We start from the raw sequence: 25,207 nt of genomic DNA on the forward strand, positions 1-25,207 counted from the left end.
GAAACCCACCTGATAGTGTCACTTTGGCACTATTAGTTGCCTTTATAAAAAGTTAATTCAGTATAATGCCAATATTATAGGTTTTTCAAATTGGGTACTTCTGTCTGAGTCAGGAGCTTTGTTTCRAACAGACAACGGGTAGAAGGTAAACAAGCTGCAGAGACCAAAACGTTCAGTCACCTTAATTGCAAGCCGACCTGAAAACATACCGTGGTCTGGGCACCCTTCAGTACTGCCCTGGCTGGCAGGCCAGGTGTGGTGGTACAGTTCACCAGTCCAGTATTGCTCATTTCTGAGCAATGAAAYACATTTCACCGTGTTAGTTCTTTGCTTCAGCTCTAGACAAAGGTTAAGGACACATGGATAGCGTGCAGAACAATATAAAGTAGCATACAACAACTGCATATGAGTTCCAAATTAAAACAAACCAAAAAACAATTATTAGATCTTTCCAATCTCACATTAGGGTATTAAGATACTATTCAAGGATGAAATCACCACCTTTCTTTCTTTTTACTGTAAGAATAACAGCAGTATTGTATTTACCTAAAGCCACTAAGAAATTGATCCTTGGTGAGTGAAGCTAGTGCATCAATCGTCAAAAAGGGAATTTGCACCTACTGCAGCAGGTAATAGTACAGTAKCACTACATTCACCAATGACTGCTTCAAAACAGAGTGCCTTTAACTACTAAGATAGTAGTTCACATGCAAAAGTATATAAAAAAAACATACTAAACATTCATTCACACATAGCATCAATGCAGAATAACCTTAAAAAAAGCTATCAAGTATTTTATTTTTAATCTATCTACATTATGTACAGATCAAGAAAGGCCACAGCAGTTTTTTCAACATACAAACCCTTTAAAAGAGGAGAGCTTTAGGAAGGAGTGACAAGTATCAAAGTGAAGTCCCCTAACACAGATATATACGCAGTACAGTACTTGAAAAAAATGAGGCCTACACCAGTTCCTTGGTGGTGGGGCTGAATCCACCTTTTAGTCTACAACTAATTTTGGAGCAGGGGGTAAAACAAGTTTCTGATGTTGCTGGCTCCCAAGTTACTTGTGCACCTAGTAGTGCAAACAATGCACACTAGAAGCAACCAATCTGTGAAGATGATGATTACCACAGCTACTACACATAACGTTTCTGGCATTGATGTAATTGAGCGTAGTCTTAAATGCTATCAGGCAATCTTAACTGCCTCACCCTGCTTTGAGAACTGGTGGTAGGAGATCAAAAAATAATTTACAGTACCAAGCAGCACTGGTATATCCCCGCATTAAGAACTTCAGCATGTACTCATCAGTGAGACTATAGTCTTTGCATTAGTTTACAGTCCACTATGAACAATTTTCTGCTGCATGTAAACATGACTAACTAGATAAAATACAATCAAACTTTTGTAAAAGTTAATAAAATATCTTTTTTTTAAAAAAAAAAAAAAAAGGAAGTTAGCCTATTACTGCATTGTTTACAATTTTAATAAAATAGTACAACCTTTTGGTTGTTACCAGTCCTGAGTTCACTGTAACAAAAATGGCCCTGGCTTCTGCTTAAGGTCTGTACCAATTCAGTACATTTTGGCAGAAGTCTCCAGTAACTGCTCCTGAAAGAATTTCATTTTAGGTGTGATGCTGTCCATTGAGGAAGTTATATACTAGAAACTGGCCAGTGCCACAGTACTGTGTTGCAAAGAGTTTTCCATCAGGAGTAGGATCAGAGAAAGCAATTTCTTCTTTACTTAAGTATGAGCCATATATGAAGTTGCTCCTGTTCAAAAGAAAAAAAAAGTTAATTACTCACTCTCAGGAAATAATGCAAGGAGTATTTCTTACCTGGAAAGTCATCATGCCTCAACACTTTAAGGTCTGCTGATCCTTAAATTTGTGTCTTCATTTTCCATGGAAGTTTGGAGTTAAACAAAACAAAACAAACAAAAAAACCCCAATTGTTTCTATCATCAGCTTCTCTCTCTCTCTCCCCCCCCTCTCTCCCTCTTTTTAATCTCTTACTTAGTCATGTGTTCTGGAAGCGTTTTTATAAGTGTTTGATACGAAATTTTAGAAGAATGTTCGCACAGGGCAACTTCTTGCAAGTTGTATCAGGAGTTCACTTTCAGAGTTAAAAAAAATCCAACTAGTTCTAGCGATTCAGCTATTCTAGCTATAATCCAGCTATTTCTTTATACAGAAGAGAATAAACTACGCACTATGATTATAATTACCGGAAATGAAAACTACAAGTTGAGAGGGGTAAACTATAAGTATAGAGGGGTCTGAAAAGACCAAAATTTCAAATTCCTGGTTTGAAAAAAAAATATATATGGCATTTGGACAAGAACGCATTTTAGATTAATTTAGAACATCCAAGAACACAATGATACTACATAATTCACAACTGATAAGCTTCCAGGATGATTAATTTATAGGAAAAGGAAAATTCAATTTCCTTAAATTTTTCAAGTAAATATATGTTTGCTTTTTCCTTATTTGAAGAAAGATGAGCAAATCAGGGATACCACTGCGCTTTTTGGGATGGCTGCCTGAACAAATTTAGAAAACTGATCTCACACTTTAAGAACTTGATTGGAGGAAGAGGCAGAGGAAATGCTGATTCTCAGAAACTGATGTAACTCCCATTAAAGATAGGTTTTTGAATTCCCGTAAAATAAGCTTAGAGGTACTTGCATAGTAAGTATGAACCTCTAACAAATATTGACACCTCTATTAAATCTTGATGAAAAGACAATAAGAACAAAGTATTTTTTAAAACTATTACTAGAAGACTATTACAGTCTTCTCCTTACTATATTTATTATTAGAAAATAATCTTGCAAGGTTCTTAGACTGGGTTTTTGTGACTGCAGGTATACTATGAAAGCTTGAATGAAGTTGGGCAGTCATTCTCAAAATGGGAAGTTGGGAGGAAATGGGTATTGTTTTTGGAAAAAAAAATCCTTCCCCTATAAACAGCTTATAGGAAGCTACTGAATACCCAGATCAAAATCAGCTTCTGAAATTAAAACCAAATTACCAAGTTAACATGCCTATCTGAACACAGCTTTACAGGTGATGTTTTAGACGGAMGGTAATCTGATACAAACTTGCATCAGCATCCACCGCCATCAGCCAGGTGGATGCATTTTACAGAGTGGAACAGCTTTTCCAGACCCTCCAAATACTCGGCAGTCACAGGAACGCCTGTGCCAAAGCCCAACAGACGGGGCTGGCCAAGCACCCAGACAAACCTGAGAGCCAGCGATAACAACACTTGTCTAGTCTGAACAGGTGTTTAGACATCTAGGAAATTCCACTGCAAGAAACCTAGGCACTTGGCATTCAGGAGCTTCCAGAGAGGAGGGTGCAAGGTGAAAACACATTTAGACTAAAATGTTGAGTCTTCAAACAGTATTGCAAATGTTTGAGTCCTTTAATGAATAAATTACTTAGTATTCAGTGAAATACACTCATCACTAGCTACTACAGCTCCATGGAAATTGAAAACCTCTCATAAGGTTCAGTGGACCGGAATAAAGTGAAAAAACAGTTAGAAAACCACCCAAGAAGAGCTGTAGTCCAAGAGACTCTTATCAAATAGGTCTGTGCACTGTTCCCCCCCTCCCTCCTTTTTACCTCTAAGAAACAGAGATTTGGCCAATGATTAGGTCACAGTTCTTAACACTTGGGTAATGTCAAGCACTGACTAAAGACACTCTCATTTCCTTCACTCATAATTAACCTAAGAGAAATTTACCCAAGCTCATTCACAGTCTGCTAGACCAACTCATTACAATTGCACTGAGCAGAAAGATTTCCATTAAAGCCAAGCCATTTCAGAATACTGATGTTAGTTTTTGAACTCCACATAAAACTGGAACTGTTAACCATGCTCAAATTTACATTCCCAATTTCACTGGAAAAATACAAGATTGAGACATAAAATAAAACAATACATGTCTTGGACTAAGGTTTATCTAAAACACATATAACCAAGGAAATGACTTTTTAATATTACCTAAGACACTCTATCATCCGAGAAGCAATTTTCTTCCGCCGCATCATGCTGAACACCCATATTCGACTAATCCCACAAATAGCAGGTTCTGGAGAAGTAGAACAACACCATGCTTTCTGCCTTTCAAAAATGACTTTTTCGTTTTCTGAACTAACTTCTGGAACTTTTTCTTCTATAACTCTGTAACCCTGCAAGTGATGTCAAAATATTTGATACTTTATAACAGCATCAGTAGTGACTGAACAAAATAACTATTCTGTAAAAGTGTATGTTAAACATATATACATGCTAAAACGTGTTACCAAAAAAACTGCATAACTGTGCCTAATTTAGTTTCTCTTAACAGTTTCACAATCAGAACAAATGATGAAAGGAAAGAGACTAAACAAAAAACACCCTCTAAGGCCTATATGATTTAAAATAGCAAAAAAGAAAACCCAATTCTCATTACCACCCCTGTTAAGAGTTTTCCTTGATTTTCTCTTTTTGACAGATTATTTGGCTTCTGGTCTGCTACTTCTAACGGACAGTAGGAAATAACTGTATTACCGCAGCTTTAGGGAATCTACAGAATAGGTGAGAGTATGACAACAGTTTTTATTATTGCAAGTGGTAGTCCTACTCCTCACCCTGCTCTCCACCACACAGCTCTGCCCTCTGCTTCACACTAGCTGTGGAGTTGTCTGACCCCTCAGTGACTCAGTTCAATAATCCTATGAAGTACCCACTTTTTCCTTTGAATTAGAATTTCTGCCAGCAAGAGAGTTCAATCTGCTTGTCAACAAGCAAGAAGTAGRCTCAGCAGTACAAAGGAAGACTTAAACCATTCAGCTACAGCAAGCTCTTACCTGAGCTGGTCTGAGCCAACTAGCTGTACCATACATCTCTTAGCTCAAGGCCAACTACATTAAAACAAGTAACTACATTTCAGAATGGTCTACCACATTCTCCTCTCTGAAGCAGGAGTACATGGATTACTTACTTGCTAAATGGCTAAAGTTGAACTCTTAAATAATTCTGCTGTTTTACAAGATCTGAAGATGACTGCCATCAAGTATTGACCCTTCTACAAAGTACTTTTCTCCAATGTAATCACTTACCCACTGGATGTGTTCTGCAATTAAACAGCCAATAACTTTTTTGTCGTTAGAAATAAAAAGAAGAGTTTTAGTTCTAGAGTAACACATAAGYGGAGCTTGCTGAAATCCCAAATCATTGTCTACCATCTCTCTAATCTCTTCAACCTGTCAAAATAAGTTTAAATAGTATATGAGAATTACATGTATAAATATACATTTGTTATACACATGTAGAAATTACAGATTTATAAAAATATACTACAGTATTTGGAACACAGAAAGCTATTCCAAAAGTTAAGGATTATCCTGAGGAAGAACCTGCAATAAATAGGCTCACAGTGTTCTTCAAGTGATGCATAGCTGGAAATAACAAAAGTAGATACTTCTGTATCATTTTTCAATAAGTCTAAACATCTACCAGTCAAAGGCTAACAGAGAGAACGTAGATAAAAGTGTGATATTCTAGCCAATAAATGAGACCTAAGTCAAAAGCTAAAGTAGACTAGCTGAAGGTTTTTGTTATTTTTAAAGCCTTGAAACAATTTCTCTATAAAGTTTTGGGCAGATAATGGCAAATRCAATTCAAGGAAGCTAGAAAAGAGATCATGAGGCATTTGTTGAAAAGAAATGAGTAATTGTTCCCTCTTTCCTCAAGCCTTCCACTCTATTAGCTCAGCAAAAAGCTAATAGAATCAAATTAAAACTAGAATTTCAGTGTTTAATATTAGAAAGGATAGCAAAAACTAGAATTAATATAAACTTCAGCATGAATGTGAATAAAACCTTATGCATGAGCTGAGATTTTACAGGGGGAATCCTGCACGTATAACTGGTCACTGGGGCAGCCTTTATCATCCCATTACTCACACCAGACACAAACCGGGCTGCCTTTCTTACGTCGCATGTTAAACAGCATAAGCTTCTTTAATCCACGTGGTAGTCACCTTCGTAATACAATGCTAGCGTTTGTCATCCACAGGGCTGACAACTGTAGCTTCTCTCAACACTGAAGGCTCTCGTACACAAAACTGTCCTAAATGACTTTATTTGCTAGTCTTGCTTCCCTCTGTTCCATTTATAGATTCTAAGCAGTTTTTTTCTTAGTCCTTTTACTAAAAATTTTTAGTAAACTATGCAGCTATATGCATAATTTATATTAATGTCATACTAAAATTAAGGTAGCAACATTAGAGAAATAAACTTAGATAAAGAACATTCTATGAATCAGTGTACATCTGCATTAAGTATAAGAAGAAAAATTGTACTTCCCAATACACTAACTTGGAAAATTCTATGTTAGTCTAATGAAAATCACCTAAGTCACTTCATAGTGCAGAAAGAGCTGTCTTGGGAATCGATTCAAACTCCTGGCTCACGGTATTTTATTATTAGCCTTTTAGTTTGTTGCTTTCAGGACAACTAGAAGTGTTAAAATATATATAAATGCAGTGTAACCAAGAATGCAAAAAAATATTCTGAATTATACCATCTGGAGCACAAACCATAGAATTACAGAATAATTCAAATAGGAAGCGATCTCAGGAGGTCTCTAGCTCAACCTCCTACACAAAAGCATGGTAGGATCTCACAGCTGAGGGCTTTGCCCAGTCAGGTCTTGAAAACCTCCAGGGACAGAGACTACAAAACCTTTTTGGGCAACCTGTGTCCTGGCCTGGCTGTCTTCACAGTGAAGATTTTCTTTACATCCAGTCTGAATCTCTCCTTCTTCAACTTATGTCTGTTATCTCCCACCATCCCACCATGCATCACTGTGACGAGCCTGGCTCTGTCTTCTCCATAACCCCCCCCTTACGTGCTGGGTGGCTGCTGTTAGGTGCCCCTAACACCACCCAGCCTCCAGGCTGAACAAGCCTCGGTACCCTAGTCTCTCCTAACAGGACAAGTGCTCTAACCCTGACCATCCTGGTGGCCCTCCACTGAACTCATTCCAGTTTATCAATGTGTCTGTTGTACTGGTGGGGCCAAAACTAGATGTAGTATTACAGATGGGGTCTAACAAGGGCCAAGCAAAAGGCAGGGGGAGGTGGGAAGGGGAAATCACTTCCTTTGATCTGCTGACTGTGCTCCTGTTAATGCAGCCAGCAAGCTGCAACAACCTACCTTGCTGCCAGGACACATTGCTGGCTTATGTACTATCGCCAAGCATAAGCCCCCAGGCCTTTTCTGCAGAGCTGCTCCCCAGTCAGTCCCCAAGCTTGCTTCATTGCAAGGTGCTTTTCCTTCCCAAGCAAAAGACTTCACATTCGTCCTTGCCAAACTTCATCAGATTCCTGTTGACTTGTTCTTACACCCTAGGTCCCTCCGAATGGCAKTCCCGCCCTAAGCCTATCGACTGTTTCCCCCAATTTGGTGCCATATGCAAACTGGTCAAGTATCCACTCTGTCACCTCCTCCTGATAACTGATAAAGATGTTAAACAAGACAGGTCCTGAGATACACCCATCTGGTATGGAAATTATTATCCAGCATCAAGGTAAAGTTCAATCCGTTAACCACTATTCTCAACCTTTGAGTCCAACCATTCAGCCAAGTTCTTAAGCTTTCAGTTGTCTGCCCATCCAAGGTGCAGCATCGTGACTTGGACATAAAAATATTGCAAGGAACAGCATCAAAAGCCTTGCTAAAGTCAAGGTAARTGATATTCGCTRCTTTCTCCTTATTCATAAATCCAGTCATTTTATCATAGAAGACTGTCAGGTTGGTCAGGCATAATTTACCCTTGCATCTAATGGCTTTATTCTTCATGTGCYCAGAACTGTATTTCAAGAGGACAAGTTTGACCAGTAACATTCATGAAGGTATCTCATTCATACTCTTGATAGAATACAACCTAAATCTGAGATCCTGAAGAAGGTAGTGTGCTCACTAAAATATACCTGGAACAACTTTTGTTACAGTATTCAGTAAAGTCCTGAAATTACTAACTCCAAAAATACAGGATGGTTATAAATGGCTAATAGYAGTACTGCAAAAAACATCTACTCTTCCCCCACCCCAAAAAGAAAAAAGAATTGCAGTCCTTCAATCTTAGAGCTAAACAACTACAGTCTGTTCAAGCGGATAAAAGCTGTTACAATGAGAAGAGGGATGTTTTCTGTAGCTGTAGAAGATATGACTTGTACTAATGAGCCTGAATTGCAGTACAGAAATTTAGTTGTATATTTAGGGAAAAWTTCCTAATGTTAAGGATAGTGAAGTACTGTACTGGAGTCTAAAGCAGTTAGGAAAACCTCCAGAGGTATAAGTTTTAAAAAGTTATCAGTTCTGGTTATGATGCATCTGATCTGATTCTGGACAAGAGAATGTTCTTTGAAGCCACTTCTCTCCTAAATCTGTTTTTATGATAAAATAGAAAGAATTTGCTTATGGTGTAGCATCTGTGCTATTTAATGATATTAATATATTTCAATATGTTTAAATACAGTACGAAGTTTATATTACATAAAATGTTTAACAGACATGCAAGCAAGTATGTTATAAATAAATAAATAAAAATCAGCTGGCTGATGCTGTTCCCATTCCTGCCTTCCACTCCAGCTCAGACTCATCCTTTCTACGAAATCAACACAGTGTCTATGGGTGAAATGTCTGACCTGATTGTGGAAAAAGCTACTCACTCTCACGTAAATTATACAAAATGTACCATGAACATCCTCATTGAAATATCAAGCAAAATGAGGTACACTTGCTACCATACCTTCTTAAGTGCATATTTTGGATCATCTGGAAGAACCATTATTATCTTCCCATCAGGATATTCAGCCAAAATTCTCTCCTTCTTCCACCCCTAAATAAAACAAACATTTATCTAAAGCATATACAAGATTTATTTTTACATATTTAGTTCCATATTATTGTTTTAAACATTGAACTTATGCAAAGGCTTTAAAACTACTTAGCAGTTGCTTAGCTAGTGAAAGAAACTTCAGCTAGCTCTTCTAAATGAAGAAAACAGATACATGACTTTATTTATTATAGGATACATTAGCCTAACTATATCTAAAAACAATTTGTGAAAGTGTCTTATAATTTCCTGATTATAGTTTTTCCCCCAAGACTGCAGTGCAAACTGAATTTTAAAGCAGGAATAGCAAACTCAGCTCACATAACTGATTTCCAAACCTATGTAGTATTTATTTTCCAGAGTCCATGAATGGTAAATACCTCTAAGTTTTAATAAAAGATTTCTTTTTAACATAGTTACCTCCACAAATACACACTCAGTTTTAAAGTTTGGCATGCGAAAGACCTCCAGGAGGTTCTAAATGAACTGATTGGCATGCAATTGCCCAAAATGTAAGGAATAGTTTATTTTGTTACTGATTATAACTATTAAAGTCACAAGAAGGATACTATAAAAAATTTTATAACTACCTTCTAAGAATCTAATGGGGAAGGAGGCTACGTTGTGTGTATCTGAAGTTAAACATACTCAAAAAAATAGAGGTAATTAACTCTTCTTCAGATCCACACTCGTGGTGAATAATGAGCAGTACCTGCATGGAAAAAAACAAAACAAAAAAAGCCACTTAAATCTAGTAAGATGGGACGGGTAGAGATATCAGAACTCAAGTTGCTTTGATGGGACCTAAAAATATTGAATGCAGAAGTAACTTCAGCCACTGAAAAGGCTGATTGACAAGTCTTAYTCAAAGCAACTTTAAATAAAAAAAGCCTTTGAAGAAACAGTATCGATGGAATAATTCTCATTGAAATCCACACCTTCCCACAGAAGTAATGTTCAACTAAAGACCAAACAATGGAATTTGGCACCAAAATAACGCCAGATACACTACCACCACAAAAAAAAAAAAAAAAAAAAAAGACAAACTACATATTGGTCTGTATTTCATTTTAGTCATGCTGATTTTACCCCCTTGCCCCAAACAAAATGCTAAGAGAATAATTCTAGAAATTTTTATCTCCTTGCTGCTAGCCCTGTATCTATTTTTTAAGTATGAGGTCAGCACCCAGGATGACAACGATTGTAACATGGATACCATTTCAATCCTGCCTTTYCTTGCTCAGTAGCAGTTGCACTAAATACCACCATAAAGGGGCACAGAATTTCATTTTATATATATATATATTATAGTCTGAATGTAAACAAGAGCAAACAGCAATGTTACAATACTCAGGTAGAAAAGCAGTGCCGTTTGTGGGAATATGACTCACATTGAGAATTTTAGAAAAGAAAATCGCAAAAAGAAATTCAAGCAAAGATTACTGCTCTCCAACTTAAAACAAAAAAAAAAATGGAGAATGGCTAGTGTTTAAATGCATTTTGGCTGCCCGCTTGCCCTGCAAAAGCTTTCTATAACCTACTTCAAACCAACCACAGTCATCATTCAGCTGACAAACGTAATGCATCTTGTAATCCTATCATTACTGCATCCAAAATGTTCCTAATGCAGAAAATCCAAATCTAAATTTTAGGTTTGGGTATTCTGTTACTGTAATAATCAGGTGTTTTCCAATCAAATTAAGTTTGATTGAAAAATATTTCTGAGCAGCTTAAAATTATAGCACACTGCTGTTATATTTCTAAGTGATACCAAATCTACAAGTAATTCAGTAAAAATACATTAATTGCAAAGAGCAWATACTTTAAACTTACTATTTTGATTATTATCTTTTTCTTAAGTGATTAGTTAGTAGAATACGAGGCTCACATTCATAGGAGGGGTAGCTTCTGGTTTCAAGTATTTTAGAATTTATTCACAAATACATCTTTTTGGATAAAGTTTTTCAAAAGTCTCTCCAAACCATAAACTCATCCAAGATTGAGTTCATTTAGTTTACATTGGAAAAGATATTTTAAGACATACCMCCCATGACTGAGGCAGCTCTAAGAATTTCAAAAAAGGAAAACTATATTTAACATTAGCACCAGCTTCTTCAGCATCCCTATTGTTCATTCCTAATATTGAATGAACTGTGTCTCTCTTAAATCATGCTAATGGAAGTCACACAAAAGTTTTGCCATAGCCCTTTAACAGTCTAACATTAAAGCTATTAAGGAGAATAAGCTTTAGCTTCAATTACAATTTAATTCAATTCAATTGATCCTGTTGGATATCTACAATTTATCAAATATGCTTTAATAACATCTTGCATGTGATCTGAAGATGATTTCCTTTAACACTGATGGCAAGAACACATTTATGGCGAGAAACAAAAGCATTGGTCTACAAAATACTTTATTCTACTACAGTACTAGAAAGTTTGCTTTTCCTTTGATTTTAATTATTTTAGGACATCCACTAAGATATATTTACTCTTAAACAAGATGTCCAAGGGTGGATATGCATTGTTTGCAAAGAACAAAAGTTAAAAGGAAAAGCTATTGTCTTGCCAGGATGCAAGTTCTGCAACTCCTGGAGTACCATTCCTCTCTGATAGCAGAAGCCTATGCTCAACAACAGATTACCTACAACTAGCAGTAGCATGACACAGATACTTCATAATCACAGCTGGCAGAGACCCATTTGGTCTGTAATATAGGACCTGACTGCCCAACAATTGCAACTCCCTCCCTGACCTCCAGTATTTTACAGCTATTTATCCTAAAGGTATTTGAAACAGTCTGAGAACAAAAGACAACACTGCAACAAACAGCTAACTGATTTTTAAATCTACTTGCATGTTCAAATCATCTTGTAATTTGTCTCTCCAATTCAAATAAGACTGAAGATTACTTCCTTAATAAAGTGTGATGGCAATACAATTACAAAGAAACCACCCACAAGAAGGGCAACATAGATGAGCAGTTTCTACTGCATCATAACATAGTAGTAAGGACAGGAATTATGACTATGCTGCTTAGTTCATTGCTTTCAATGGGTATTACAGATACATAAACAATGAATGATTTAGACTTTGGAAAGATGACTCCAACATTAAAAGTGCTGTAGCTGAACTGTTCAGCAGTCAATTTCACTTTGCTTATAACATAAAATAGCATCTGACAGATTTGCCTTTTAAACCTGAGTTAGAAGATTCGATAGATTGTTTCTCATGTTTTAAAAGTTTGTATGTAAGGTTAGGAAACATGACAGAAAACCTGGTACTTTTCTATACATGATGATTCTGGCTTGTCTACATGTCTTATTTCCTGAACAAATACAAAACTGGTGCTGATTTATTCTTATACCAATTTATCTCAAAAATATTAAGATTGTGAGGAAAAAGGTGGTTAATATTGTACACACTAAGAAAAGTACTTATGAAATTCTCTCCTAACAATTAAGTTTATTATGAAATTTTATGYACTTTTACCCTTGATAATTTTTAGCACAGAAATAGATCTACTGGATTCTTCTTTTTGAATTCTTCATCATGTTACAGACATTCTGCCTCTATTCCTCACAAGTGTAGTATAGAGAATGAGACTTCATTGTAGAACGTGTTAAGATCCTTGGATATAACTATAATAATAATAATAATAATAATAATAATAAAACTAAATATTACCCTTTGTTAAAACTAAGATTCCTCACGAAGATAGGTAATGGTTGAAATTTGAACTAAAGTATCAGAGTTCCATTTTGCACAAACCTATTAATTTTTAGAGTCAATGAAATCAACAGAAGCATGGAGCCTTTTTCAGGCAACTTGAAATTCACCATCATCTTCAATCCTTATATTCTATTAACCCCTAGCTTTCTGAAAGTCAGATGTTGCTTTTTCGATTCAAAAATCCTAAGAATCTAACAGATGGCCTTGGATTCAGGTACACCAGAACAGCCATTTAGATAGATATTAGCCCAAATAACAGGTTTTCCCAGTTTCTTCAACTGAAGACTAAACGGATACAACTAAAAGGATGAGCTTAAAACGCAGACTAATTAATCATTCACATCAGGCACCTGAATCCACAGGTACTTCCTATTTAAGCATTTGGCTTTGCAACTTAAAAACTTCATCAAAAATAATGTCCAGTTCTAAAAAAAAAAAAAAAAAAAAAAAAAAAAAAAAAATTGTAGAAGTGCTAAATCGATTTTACCTGGCATCACAGACAGCTAGAGGTTTTATAGCAAAACCAAACCACATAGCCATGACACAAAGATTTATTGCTGGAGTTAACATTCAATGTATATGTGGATTACTCTACACAAGTTAATGTCAGAATGGCCTACTACTTCCAGAGGTTTTCAGATGTCTGAAATCAGAACGATAGTGAAACGGATTCCTATGTCTATCTACAATAGGGGACATCTCCCACAACAACTTGTCCCTGTTTTATCCTCCCGGTACTAACCTCCACCACCTTACATTCTTCCTTATTCAGTTCACATGCTTTGTTAATAGTAAATGACAACTTTCAGGAAACCCTTATCAATCCCTGCCAATCTTCTGATCCCAAATTCGTTAAATGCCATTACACTTGCCAGATTTTCTCTATTCAAAGCCTTCAATTTCTTCTTTGTCTCTGTAAGAGACATCAGGGACAAAATGAGTGTCTCAACACCATCTCCTTGTTAGCCTGTCCTACTTCTGAAGGTAACTTGGAATTTCTATGTCTAAAAATACACTTTTACTACAGGAAATATGAGAAGTCATTAAAAACCCTGATGCTGAAGATAGCAAATAATTTATTATTTATGTAGGGACTATCTTCTGGCTACTCAGCACTTTAAAAACAAACACCACACCACCACCCCAAAAAAATCAGCTAAATGCAGTGAATAAGATGCTTGCCAACAATTAAAAGTCTATTTTCACAGTTCATAGCAAGACAAGCTCTAGTAAGATAATGTATATAGTCTTTCTTTTTTGTGATTCTGTGAAATGAATCATCAGTGCAACTACTACGCATAATAATAGACACGCAAAAGGGAGAAAGCAAACTGAGCAGTCTTCCCAAGCAACCCTGAAAGATTCTATGCCTCATATGGCATGAAAAATGTGAATGACAGAACAAAAGATGCTTCCGAGATATCTCAAAGCAGCCCTCAAATCAACAATAATGCCAATGTGTTAACCTGCTGTAAAAATAATATCTAGTGAGCTAATTAAGTCACATCCCAAGGTCACCTGAGTCAAACTAAGGTTTTCCCTAGTCAAATTTTTCAACCCCATGATGCTACTGCCCAGTTAACACACACTGTCAGGGAAATAAACGTTGCAGTTTCACTTTATTAACTATATATGTATGTACGTTTAGAAAATGAGCATACCTCCTCAAGTCATCATACAACAGTCCTCATCAGAAACCTTCTAACAAACTAGGATAATTACTATTCATTTTCATATTTCTAGAAGATTAAAATTTAAGACATAGAGACTTGGTGTAGACATCACTGGCAAGAAGGCTATCTAAAAGTTCAAACTGTTTTCTAAGAGGAGAGGTGCATGTCTCCATCATGGACATTACCACAGTATAATCTACCAAGAACAAGCAAACATGTATTAAAGAGTTAAAGATGCATTTATTTAGAATGGCAAAAGTTATTTCCCCTATTTGGAAAATACAGAGTCAATGTATTTTTTTCTGATAAAAGAGATGTATTTAAAAACTCACAGAACTCCTTCCTTCATGTCTTCCTCTACAATTTATTTTATAAAATATCCATCTAAATCATCACTCTACAGCCAAAGATTTCATGAACGACAAATAGTCTTACAGATTTCAGAAACAGAAATGTTTACTCATTGAACTGACAGAGTAAATTTGCTTGAATACAAACTACAATGTTTTAAAAAGATGCCCAAGAGCTGAGAAAACAGGGGTATGTTTTTGAAGTAAGAAAACTTTCCCAAACTTTTGTATGAAGTCGTTTACAACTGTTTTAAGGTAATCCGCTCTTTCATTTGTGTGTTAATCATGTTGTTATTTCTGACATACATATTTATATCAGAAATCTTAGCTGTTCAGCTTCCAAAATATTCAAACTTCAATGCAGCTTCCTACCACAATGCAGAACTAGCAGCTTTAACTACAGAACTCATCTGCCAGCTTCTGTTCAAAATAATTAACACAATCTTCCGTGACTTATCTTCAGTAACATTCAAGAGCTTAAAACGCTTAGGAGGGGGGAAGAGAAAGGCAGTCAGGAATAAGATGGGAAACATTTATTATATGCTGCCATTACTATGTACTACTTTCTACCATGCTTTCTGCTCACTCTCACCCTGCAATATAGCTAATGCGTATCAGAAAAGATCTTATAAATGTCTGGATTATTCAGCAAAAGCTAACTAAGAACAGAACGGATACTAAAACTATTTACCATATGGTTTCAAAGATATTACCTATGAAGATGCATCTTTGTATTTATAAACCATGGGATAATATTGTGCTTAGGATTTAACAGTAGCCCAACCACCATTTGGTATCTACGTGAAATGAATTAGTGGCCTCAGTTCAGTTATCCTGGAGGTCTTATCTACTCGAGTGTAGAGTACTGAAGGTAACATGTGTGATAAAGAAAATAGACTTTGCGGATTCTGTTCTGCATTTCAGAATTGTAAACAAGTATTTCCTGTAAGTCTTGTAATACCAGCTAGTATAAAGTAGCTGATTTTACAATATACTTATAACTGTACAGTTTTTCAAAACTGAGCTTTAATACGAGAGATATACCCAGCTTTTGAACATAAGGAAAGTATGGAATAACAATTTGAATTTTGTATTTAAATGTTACAATCATACTATAAATTCGTCAAATTTTTAAAATACTATAATGTTATATCAACAGGACTACTACACAGTCTCTCTTTGAATTACAAACAATTAAGTAATTTAAAAGTCCTGTAATATTACACAGAAAATGGTCAGCTCTGTATCTGGCTATTGTATCAACCACTGCATAACACCAATTATACTGAAAATTGTATTTAGCACTTTCAAAACAGTGATATTACTTCTATCCTGTTATCGAGCCCTCCCTCCTCCCAAAAAATTAAGGAAATGTAACAGAAAGAATACAATGAAAATGAAGCACCACAATCCTACTGATTATAAGTGACATATAGCTTGTCTATTATGGCTCTTGTAACCATTTATTTCTAACAATTGATTTGTTGCCTACTGTGATATTAAAACATGACTTAATGTAATACAAATTATAATTAGTACACAGTAAGTAAAAGATCATACTTATTTGTTTAAAAAAATAAAGCTTTCTTACCACATATTTTACAGCACTTATGAACTGGTTATGAAATAGCAGATGTTGGGTTTCATCCTCTGGATTTGATGCAGTATAGAGCATTCCACAAATATTACAGGAAATAGCACCAAATCTCTTCTGCCCTGCATCCTATTAAAAGATGGGGGAGGGAGGRGAGGAAAGGTAAAAAAGGACTTGTTCAATTTTAAGCACAATAAGCACAATAAATGCAGCTCAACAGAACTTTCATCTAGTTAGATATGCCTTTTATAATTGGTCTTCTGTAGACTCAAGATGAAGGCTAAAACGGAGGGAGAGAGAAGGAATAAATAAAAAATTTAGAATTTCACCGTAAAAAACCTGCACAGCCTTAAGAGGCATGTGTATTACAGAGCAAGCTACTGAACAACAAAAGTAGACACGCTCCTCATCACTTTAGTTATGAACACAGTACCAGGAGAACAAATGACTTATCTTATTTTACACACACACACACACACACACACACACACACAAATCTTCCTTTCTAAACTATCTGAAGTTAATCATCTTATACAAAAATCATCTTATACAAAATAAATAAATAAATAAATAGAATAAAATCCCACTATATATGGTTTTCCCTCTTTCCTATTTTTATACTGACATCTGTCCTCTGATTTTGAGTTTCTTGGTCGCAAGTCATGTCTTCCTGAATGTTTGAAAGAACACCATACAAAACAAAAGTTACAGAAATAATCATAAGGCTCACAGTACATCTGCAATGGTTGATGATGATATTTTAGACCTTTATGAAAATCAGTTACACCAAGTATTTTAAGGCACTGATTTTATATTTCTCACTTCACTCTTTTATGGAAGTTCTACTGACTGAAAGCTTCTTACTCAATATACTCTGAAGACTTACATCTGAACTCCTAATCACAAACCTGAACAGTTAACTATCATATTTTATGTGCTATCTCATTTGCATGGCATTCATAACTTATTTTTCAGATACTTGCCAGCAGGTACAATACAAATAGAAGACTTTCATTTTACTCTTGACTCTGTAGGTTAGCCTCCTATTCTATAAGCAAACATTATCAAATTAAGGCTGCTATTCACTACATATTGCTTTGCAATTTATTCGTTAAAACAGTGTTATTAATTAGGAAGTATGCACAGACTGAGGAATCAGTGCCTAATAAAGAATGGAATGTCAAGTGCAGGCATTTCTTTCATTTCAATTAATTCACAGAAAGTCTCAAAAGTCTCTTGCAAAAAGCAGGAGTATCAGTTAGACTGAAGTCTCCAGCCAAAAAGGCATGTTTTATGTTATGGCAAATGGTCTAACTACACTCGGAAATAAGAGTTTATATAAGCAACACTTAATGCCATTTTTGATCTATTTTAACACATTACACAGGTAACACAAAAACAAGAAGTTATTTTATACTGTAAAACAGGTTACTAGATAAGCAAAAGAAAACCTGAGTTGTTTTATGGAACAGATTTGAGTGCACAAATCGCATGTGCACAAACTGYGTGAAAACAAACCATTTAAATTTGTTTTTTAATACCCAAGATATTCATACTCAAGAAGTCTACTTTACAGGAAAAAACATTTTGCAACACAGCAAGATGCTTACAAATCACTTCTTACATCTTCAAAGATATGCTTAAGTACATCTAAAATCTAGATGACAGCTCAGTTCTCCATACAATAGCAACTTATTTCAAGCTGTCATTAGTGAAGCCCAACAYGCAGATACTGGTTTCTTTTCCAAGAGAACACAGGTGCAACTGTTTGGGCCACACAATTTCAAAGACTCTAACTTCTCTTTAAGAGCACATACATTGAACTCAGGAAGAAGACATAAGTTGAATCTGAAGTCACTGCTCTATTATTCRTATGTCAATTTATACATTCCTGTTGCATACAGAAGGCAAAACAAGAGTACACTAGCTCTCCAAAGGAAGGAAAAAAAAATCTCTACAAAAAGGTTTGCAAAGTCAGCAAAAGATGAGGTTTCCAAAGGTGTAAAAATCAAAACTAACGTATTTTATTCTACCTTCAGTCTTTCTTTAAAGCAGCAACATAGTTCAAAACAAGCTGCCAATCTGGCAAATAAAATACGCTGCATTTCAATGGTTTATATATGAGAAAAGAAAAAAAGGCAGTTCAGGAGGAAGGATGCATGATGATTACCTTAAGATCCCTACTGAACTGAAGATGAAGAACATATCCCAGTGTTTAGGGTAGACAGATTGGGGGCGAGGGGAGGGAGTAACTACTTTGATGCTTGCAGTATACTTTGAAAAAGACGACATGTAAATTTTGAAATCAGCTACATTAAGCAATTAAAATATTTAGTATATATTAGCACTGTAGTTAAGTCTCACAAAACAAATTCCTGTTCAAACGATTCAGAAGTTAAATCTCAAGTCAAAAAAAAATCTACCTACGAAAGTATTCAATAAATTAGGGGGAAGAATAGCCTCAAAGTTGTCAGGCTCCTTAGCTCATCCCATCTTGCTTTGTCAACTCATATTCTGTTTAGCAAGTCTCCAAGAATAGATTATTTCCCTGGAATACTATTGCCATAATAYATTTTACAGTTTCTTGCATGTTGCTGGTATCTGGCTTTTTTTTGTGTGTTGTTGTTTCATTTCATTGACACAGCATGTGAAGATAGTAATATCAATATGCTACACACTACAGGTTGTTAAAAATCTGTTATATGATTACTAGAAGTAGTGTACTGTATTACCAACTTCTCCCTGCAAAAAACAATAATAAAAAAAAACCCGCAGTTTACAAATTCCTGAGGGTAACACAGATGATAGCCTTTTTGCATTACTAAAGTGCTATTTCAAATACACAGCACAACACATCATGCTTCAGACAAAAAACAAAAAAACACAATAAATCCAAAGCAGACGCTACAGTACAAACCCAGGACATGCAAAATACAGTCAGGAATAATACAGAATACAGTATTTTATGACAACATCTAAAGAACCTGACTATTTTTAACATAACATCATTACATAAGCAAAAAGGAAAAGGACATGCATTGAGAGAGAAAAAGTGTTCCCAAACAATACTGTGTTCAATGATGCCAGTCCTCTCTAATAGGGGAAAACAAAACAAACAAAACAAAATCAAAAGAAAAAAACCCTCAAGCATCATAAGAGGATAAATAAAACCTTCTAAAACTAGAATTTTAGAAAAAACAATACATACTTTTGAAATTTAATTTCAATATTTCTTCATTTTAATTTAGCTTGATTTAGCTTCAAACTGATGCCCACTGGGTACTAAAGTATAAAGTGTCATCTTGTCAGAATTATAGAAAGATATAAGAAATTTGACTCTCATAATTGACAGGGAAAGTTTTTTCTCTACAGAGCACTATATGAGAAAATGTGAGATTGCAGGCTGAAAACTGTCTTAATTTAAACCTCATTTTTTCTGAGCAAAAAAGCAAGGATACCTTTATTTACAAAGCAAATTCTGCGAGTGAGAGCAATTAAACATTCTCAATATATCAGGCAGCCCTCATTAACATGAGCATGGGAGAGACAACTTTGAGATCCACTCTTTCAAGGCTAATTGTAATCGGCTGTTGTAACAATGTTGTCTTAAACTACAGAAGGGTTTCTTAATTCTGTGTTAGACAGAAAGWAAAGTCTTACCAAGGTCTCTTCTTTGAGAAGGTGCATGTCTGCTGATCCTCCATATGTAGAATAAGGAGTCCTGCAAGCAAAAAAGGCATTTGGTGCCTCTGTAGGAGATGAAAAGGGCCTTTGTTACAGGCACAGGTTAGGTCACCTCCTTCTTGATTACCTAGTGATAGTCAGAGGAAGATTTTTTTTTTCCTCTAGTCTTCTGATAGAGCAGAGAATAAAACCCAGCCATAAAAATAGGCAGGGTAGAAAATAAATACAATGGAGAAGAGCAGGAAGAAACACCACAAAGATTTTTGAGATCTCTACAAAAAATGAGAAAGTCAAAGAATGCCATTTCATCAAAAAAAGGATTYAAAATCAAACCGGATGGGTGAATCCCCTTGCTGACTAGGAGGATCAGAAGACATGATCCAACTCAAAAACAAGTTTCACCTCAAAAATGAAGACTGTGGTATGTCGAATTTAACAAAAGTTAACAAACAAACAAACAACCGGTATCACCAATACCCATCTTCCTGAAAAGTTATTTTAGCAAGAGGATACAAATCTATTTAGAACTTGCAGAACTGTGATGTAACTTATCTTATTTGACATTTGAAAAATTAAAAGTGGACAATCATTATCCATCAGGAAATTAATGCCCTTGCTGGTCATTAACTAAAACAGTATGAAAAAAAAATAAAGTTAAAAACCAAATCAATACAATATTGACCCTATGAATGACCAATCAGTTCAATATGTATAAAAATATGTAATTCAAGTATATCACAGAGTGATCTAGTATCAGCAGCCCTCGTGCTTGAATTCTGGTTTTAGGTCTCCACAATCTCACCTTCAGGACAAAGCCATCAACCCATATGAATTTGCTAGAGAAAGCTAGGCTGCTGCTGTGGAGTAGAAATGGGAAAGAATGAGAAGAAAGTGTATCTGCTACTGCCCTACTAAAAAACAAAGCTGTTCCAAAGGGCAAGATCTGTGTGGAAAGTAAGGAAGAGGAATTTCTCTCAGATGAACTACCGAACTCTCTCCCCAATCACTTAAGCAGTTGCCATTGCTTTGTTCTTGCTGGGGTATTAGGGAAAAAATCAAAACCAAAACCAGGCAGTATTTAACTAATGTGAACAACAAAATATTGCCCAAAAACTATTCTCCATTTCTCTGGAGAAACTGCCAATTGGATTACATCAGTTTAAGGAAGGAAAAACAAACAACTTGAATAGCCCATTATGAATCTGAAGAAGATTGTATAAGAAATCACTTTTATGCTTGTTTTACTAATTTCATTGAGGCCTGTGGCTTTAGCTCAAAGTATTTCTTTCATGTATTGCTTATTTCAGTCAAACAGGTGACTACATTCAAATTTAACTAATATATATGTAAGTAGCAATTCAAACATGATATCCAAATATGTAAACTGAGTTAGTCTGCACATAACTTTCACATARAGCACCAACTCAAACTTCAGAAGTAAAAAAAACATTTTTCATCATGCAATTCTGATCTATGCACTTGCTGATACTCATAAAGATCATCTACATTTCACCATTTTTCCTCCCACCTAAGCAGATCTCCAGAAAAGGTAGAAAAATTTCTGTAATCCTATACTATCTTTTTATCACTTCAATGATTTGTCTTCTCCGTTCATTCTCTTTACAAGTTCTTCCCTAAAACTGATGAGTATTACTTTCAAAAGACCAGCTAAATCTTCCAAAGAGCACATCTCATTAGTTGCATAAAATGGAAGAAGTACATAGATACCTCAAGGTCACTACTTAAAACATTCTTTTGTCACATTAGTGTTTTTAGTTGTTCACATTGTTACAACAAAAATTTTGTCTGAGATCTTGTAAGTAACTAGAATTTTACAAAAAGCAAAACAAGTGAACAACAAACTTTCCTTGTCTTGGACATAAAGCACATCTCATTTTGTGAAAATTTAAAGCGTATACTTTGCRCATTTTATAGTTCTCTCAAATTCAGAAGTTTATGGAACAGAATTTCATGTTCAGGTTCTTGTATTTCCACATTAGGTTCAAGTAGTTCAAAAGTATGCATCTAAAAACTATTTTGACGCATTATTCTACAAAACTTCCAATACAGAAGTTCATGTAATCTGTCAGTCTATCGACTGAACATTCACTACTTAAACAGTGTAAGATGGTAGAGTTTGTACATTTTCAGAACAGACTACCTCTCTAAACAGCAAGTGAGGGATTTGGAACATAAAAATCTTTTTTGACCTTGATCTGAATTTCTTTCCTTCATAAAAACAGATCATATCCTCCTAGCTCAGTAATCAGTCTTTGGACATCACTTTGAACACTACTGTCTCCTGCTACAGTGGGTTTTACAAAGTGCAATTTGATTCCTCGCTGCTTTCAGCTRAAGTTCCACACTCAGAGGCGTATTGTTCAAGATACGCAGGAACAAGCAAATCTGAAGAACACAGAAAGGACTCATGTTTTGTCTTAGTTCTACCTCTATAAAACGAAGATAATTCAATATGTTTGAAAGGTGCTCAGATAATTAAGTATCAGGAAGAAAAACAGTGCAAGTACAGCTACGAAATATTCTACAAAAAGAAGCTGCATTACTGTACTTCTGATGTGGTCAAACARCTAAACTTCCAAATGCAAGATTCATGCCTTATTTAGCAAGTAAAGCTTGCTAAAGATTGTATTACTTAAGAAAAATAGGAAACAAATCTGTTCACTATTAACTATCATACAGGAGCAGAAGGAAGGTAAAATACATCTTCATGATCCAAATATAAAAAACAAAGCATATTAGGGAGAAAATACTAGTTTCACTGTAACACTTCTATMTAAATATAGCTTAGAAAGTTAAAAGGTCAGAATACACAGACAGTATTTGCAACATCTCAAATTCAGAGCCTCGGGCACTGCAAAGACAATTAAAAGGACTGATTTAATAACAAAAGAGCACCACGCATTTCCACCTTAAATGAAAATAAAGATGGTACAACATGCAGACAGTCAAACTTGGCCCACTTCTCCTCCCCTCCTGACAGCTGRAAAAGGACTTTTGACATGCATTGAGAGGGACAGGCTTGAAAAATACCGAAGAGAACCAGGTCTCACAGTAGAGAACTCCAAACGGCAACTTTCAGATATTTCATTTTTTAAACAAGTGTATCAAAGAGTAAATGTTTCAAGTTAAGAATAAAAATACAACTTCCCAACTTCGTTCAAGGTAAGGAAGAATAATGAAAATGCTTCTCTTAATGGTTAGAAACCATTCTTCTTTGAAGTTTCTGATATGCTGTATTAACTATAAAATTATTTATAGACACTATAAATGCTAATTTAAGTGATTCTGCTGCATATAGTAAGGCTGCTCTTGGTATAGAAGTTTTAAGCAGAACAGTTTTTAAAACATGAATCTTCTTTTGTCTCTCTTCTCAAAGCATCATTGCAGAAAAACAAAAGCACCTTTGAAAATATTTTCTCAAAAAACAGAAAATAAAGTGTGCAGCCATTCAGAGTCAACATTTAAGAAATTCACCATGGATTTGCAAAACAGCACTCTTAATTACAAAATACACTGTATTTTATTGCATATATTGAAACCTCACTCTTTTTGGAGCAAAGTTTAGCACAAGTCAGTTTTTCCCCCTCAAGATACTAGTACAAACTATTCTAGAGATAACCATGTCTTCTTTCCACAGTACTCAAAGATTTCACATTCACCAAATGGATTAACAAATATTTGAGTTCCTCTACATACTTTGACAATGCTAAACTAGCTTTTCTCCCATGTAAAACAAGTATCAGACCATTACCATACCCACTGGCCTCTTAAAGTAAACTACAGGCCAAAATACCCCTCTGACAGAATAGTAAGTCTACCCAGAWCTCAACAGAAGTCAAAGTGAATTTGATCTGTACATAGTGCTGAAATACTACCAGGGTGTAACTTTCACATTTAAAATGAAATATGCTGCTAAGTTGCTTTTACCAAAAACACATACAAAACCCAAGACACTAAGTCTCTTCTATTTTTCCTAGTGCTCTTCATTGATGATTCATTCTTTACATTCTAAAATCTTGCTATATGAATAACTTAAAACTTTCATTGTTGAAAAGGGAGCGCATGGAGGAAAAAAGTATTTTTCAGCCTGAGAGAGGAGTGCAAAAGACTACTACTAACACAGTAAGTTGCAGAAAGGCTATTTGTATGAGTACTGTAGATCAGAACTACATATCCTCTCTTCAGTAGCTTAGCAAAGTTATGCATTTCTTCTTGTCAGAAGTCCTAGATACTGTTCAGTCAAGCTCTACTACTGTATGACCAAAAATCAAGTCATCTTTACTGAAATGAAAGGGAGCATTCTTATAGTCCTGTTAATAAAGTCAAGACACTTAACCATGGCATTTTACTGCTGTTGGTAAAACGAGATTTAAAGAGGCAATAGCTAAAATACTTAGTAAATTTGAGCTATCAATCATAAACACCATTTACCACCCTGCTGTCTAAGAACTCAAGTGYCAGATTTGTTTTCTTTACACATTTTAGAGATTTAGGGAAAATGATATACTATCAATTTATTTCTCAAAAGCTCTGAAGTATGGATATAAGAGAGCACTCAAATTTCAACTTTTTCTCTTTTAGTTAGTATTTGCATAAGAATTTGCAGTTTAGCAAGACCACCAGATACACAGGTAAGAAAGGCAACTTATTAAGAAGCTTACTGCAGAATCCTCTTTCCTAATAACTTGGATTTCTCTCCCTTTGTAGCTCCCTTACTCCAGTCTTTGATTTGTTGTGGATTATCTGGTGTGTGGATTATTTTAAAAAGTTTCACTATCAAGTTGTGTGATCCTGCAAGATAGAACACTGACTACTCATTTTGCATTTTTTTTTTTGAAAGTAGTACCTGCATTTGGTAGCTAATAGCAAATAATGATAAAAACAAAGAAATTAAACTATCACTGTTGCTTATATATTATGATGAAAAAAGGGAACGCACAGGAAAAAAAATCTTCATCTCAAAACAACATATATTCTAGTGATGAAAGGATAAACCCATTCCTATCAATTTTGCACACAATCTGCCAGATACACTTCCCTCATATAATTCTGAAGTTTTAAGAAACAGAGGTTTTGCACATAAGCAAACGCAAGTTTCTTCCCATGTCTTTTTCATTCTCCCTAAAAGACCTATATTTTGACTGAATGGTCAGCCTCTTCCAAAAGCACATATATTTGTTTTAATATTTAACAAGAATTAGCTTTAAATTTAAGCCAGTCTGCTATTACTTCTTCCMTCAATACT

General features: G+C 35.2%; 1 protein-coding gene across 5 annotated transcripts in view; it reads right to left on the reverse strand.

Moving 5' to 3' along the window:
• Positions 1–768: 768 nt before the first annotated feature.
• ESCO1 (establishment of sister chromatid cohesion N-acetyltransferase 1) overlaps positions 769–25,207 on the reverse strand; it is a 34,641-nt gene continuing 10,202 nt past the window's right edge. For 3 of the 5 annotated variants that reach the window (XM_085319251.1, XM_085319253.1, XM_085319252.1), the window contains exons 8-12: positions 16,255–16,386; positions 8,820–8,909; positions 5,123–5,266; positions 4,023–4,210; positions 769–1,778 (exon numbers count right to left, since the gene is read on the reverse strand). In XM_085319251.1, coding sequence (XP_085175377.1) covers positions 1,631–1,778; positions 4,023–4,210; positions 5,123–5,266; positions 8,820–8,909; positions 16,255–16,386 — 702 coding nt within the window. In that variant the 3' untranslated portion in view covers positions 769–1,630. Of the gene's footprint in view, positions 1,779–4,022; positions 4,211–5,122; positions 5,267–7,222; positions 7,523–8,819; positions 8,910–9,496; positions 9,619–16,254; positions 16,387–25,207 lie in introns of those variants that run through there. The other 2 variants (XR_014897605.1, XM_085319254.1) reach the window with 2 other exon arrangements.

Source organism: Rhea americana, unplaced genomic scaffold (assembly GCF_003343005.1).
Source record: "Rhea americana isolate MKP2758 unplaced genomic scaffold, rheAme1 scaffold_58, whole genome shotgun sequence".
In the NCBI taxonomy this organism is placed as follows: Eukaryota; Metazoa; Chordata; class Aves; order Rheiformes; family Rheidae; genus Rhea; species Rhea americana.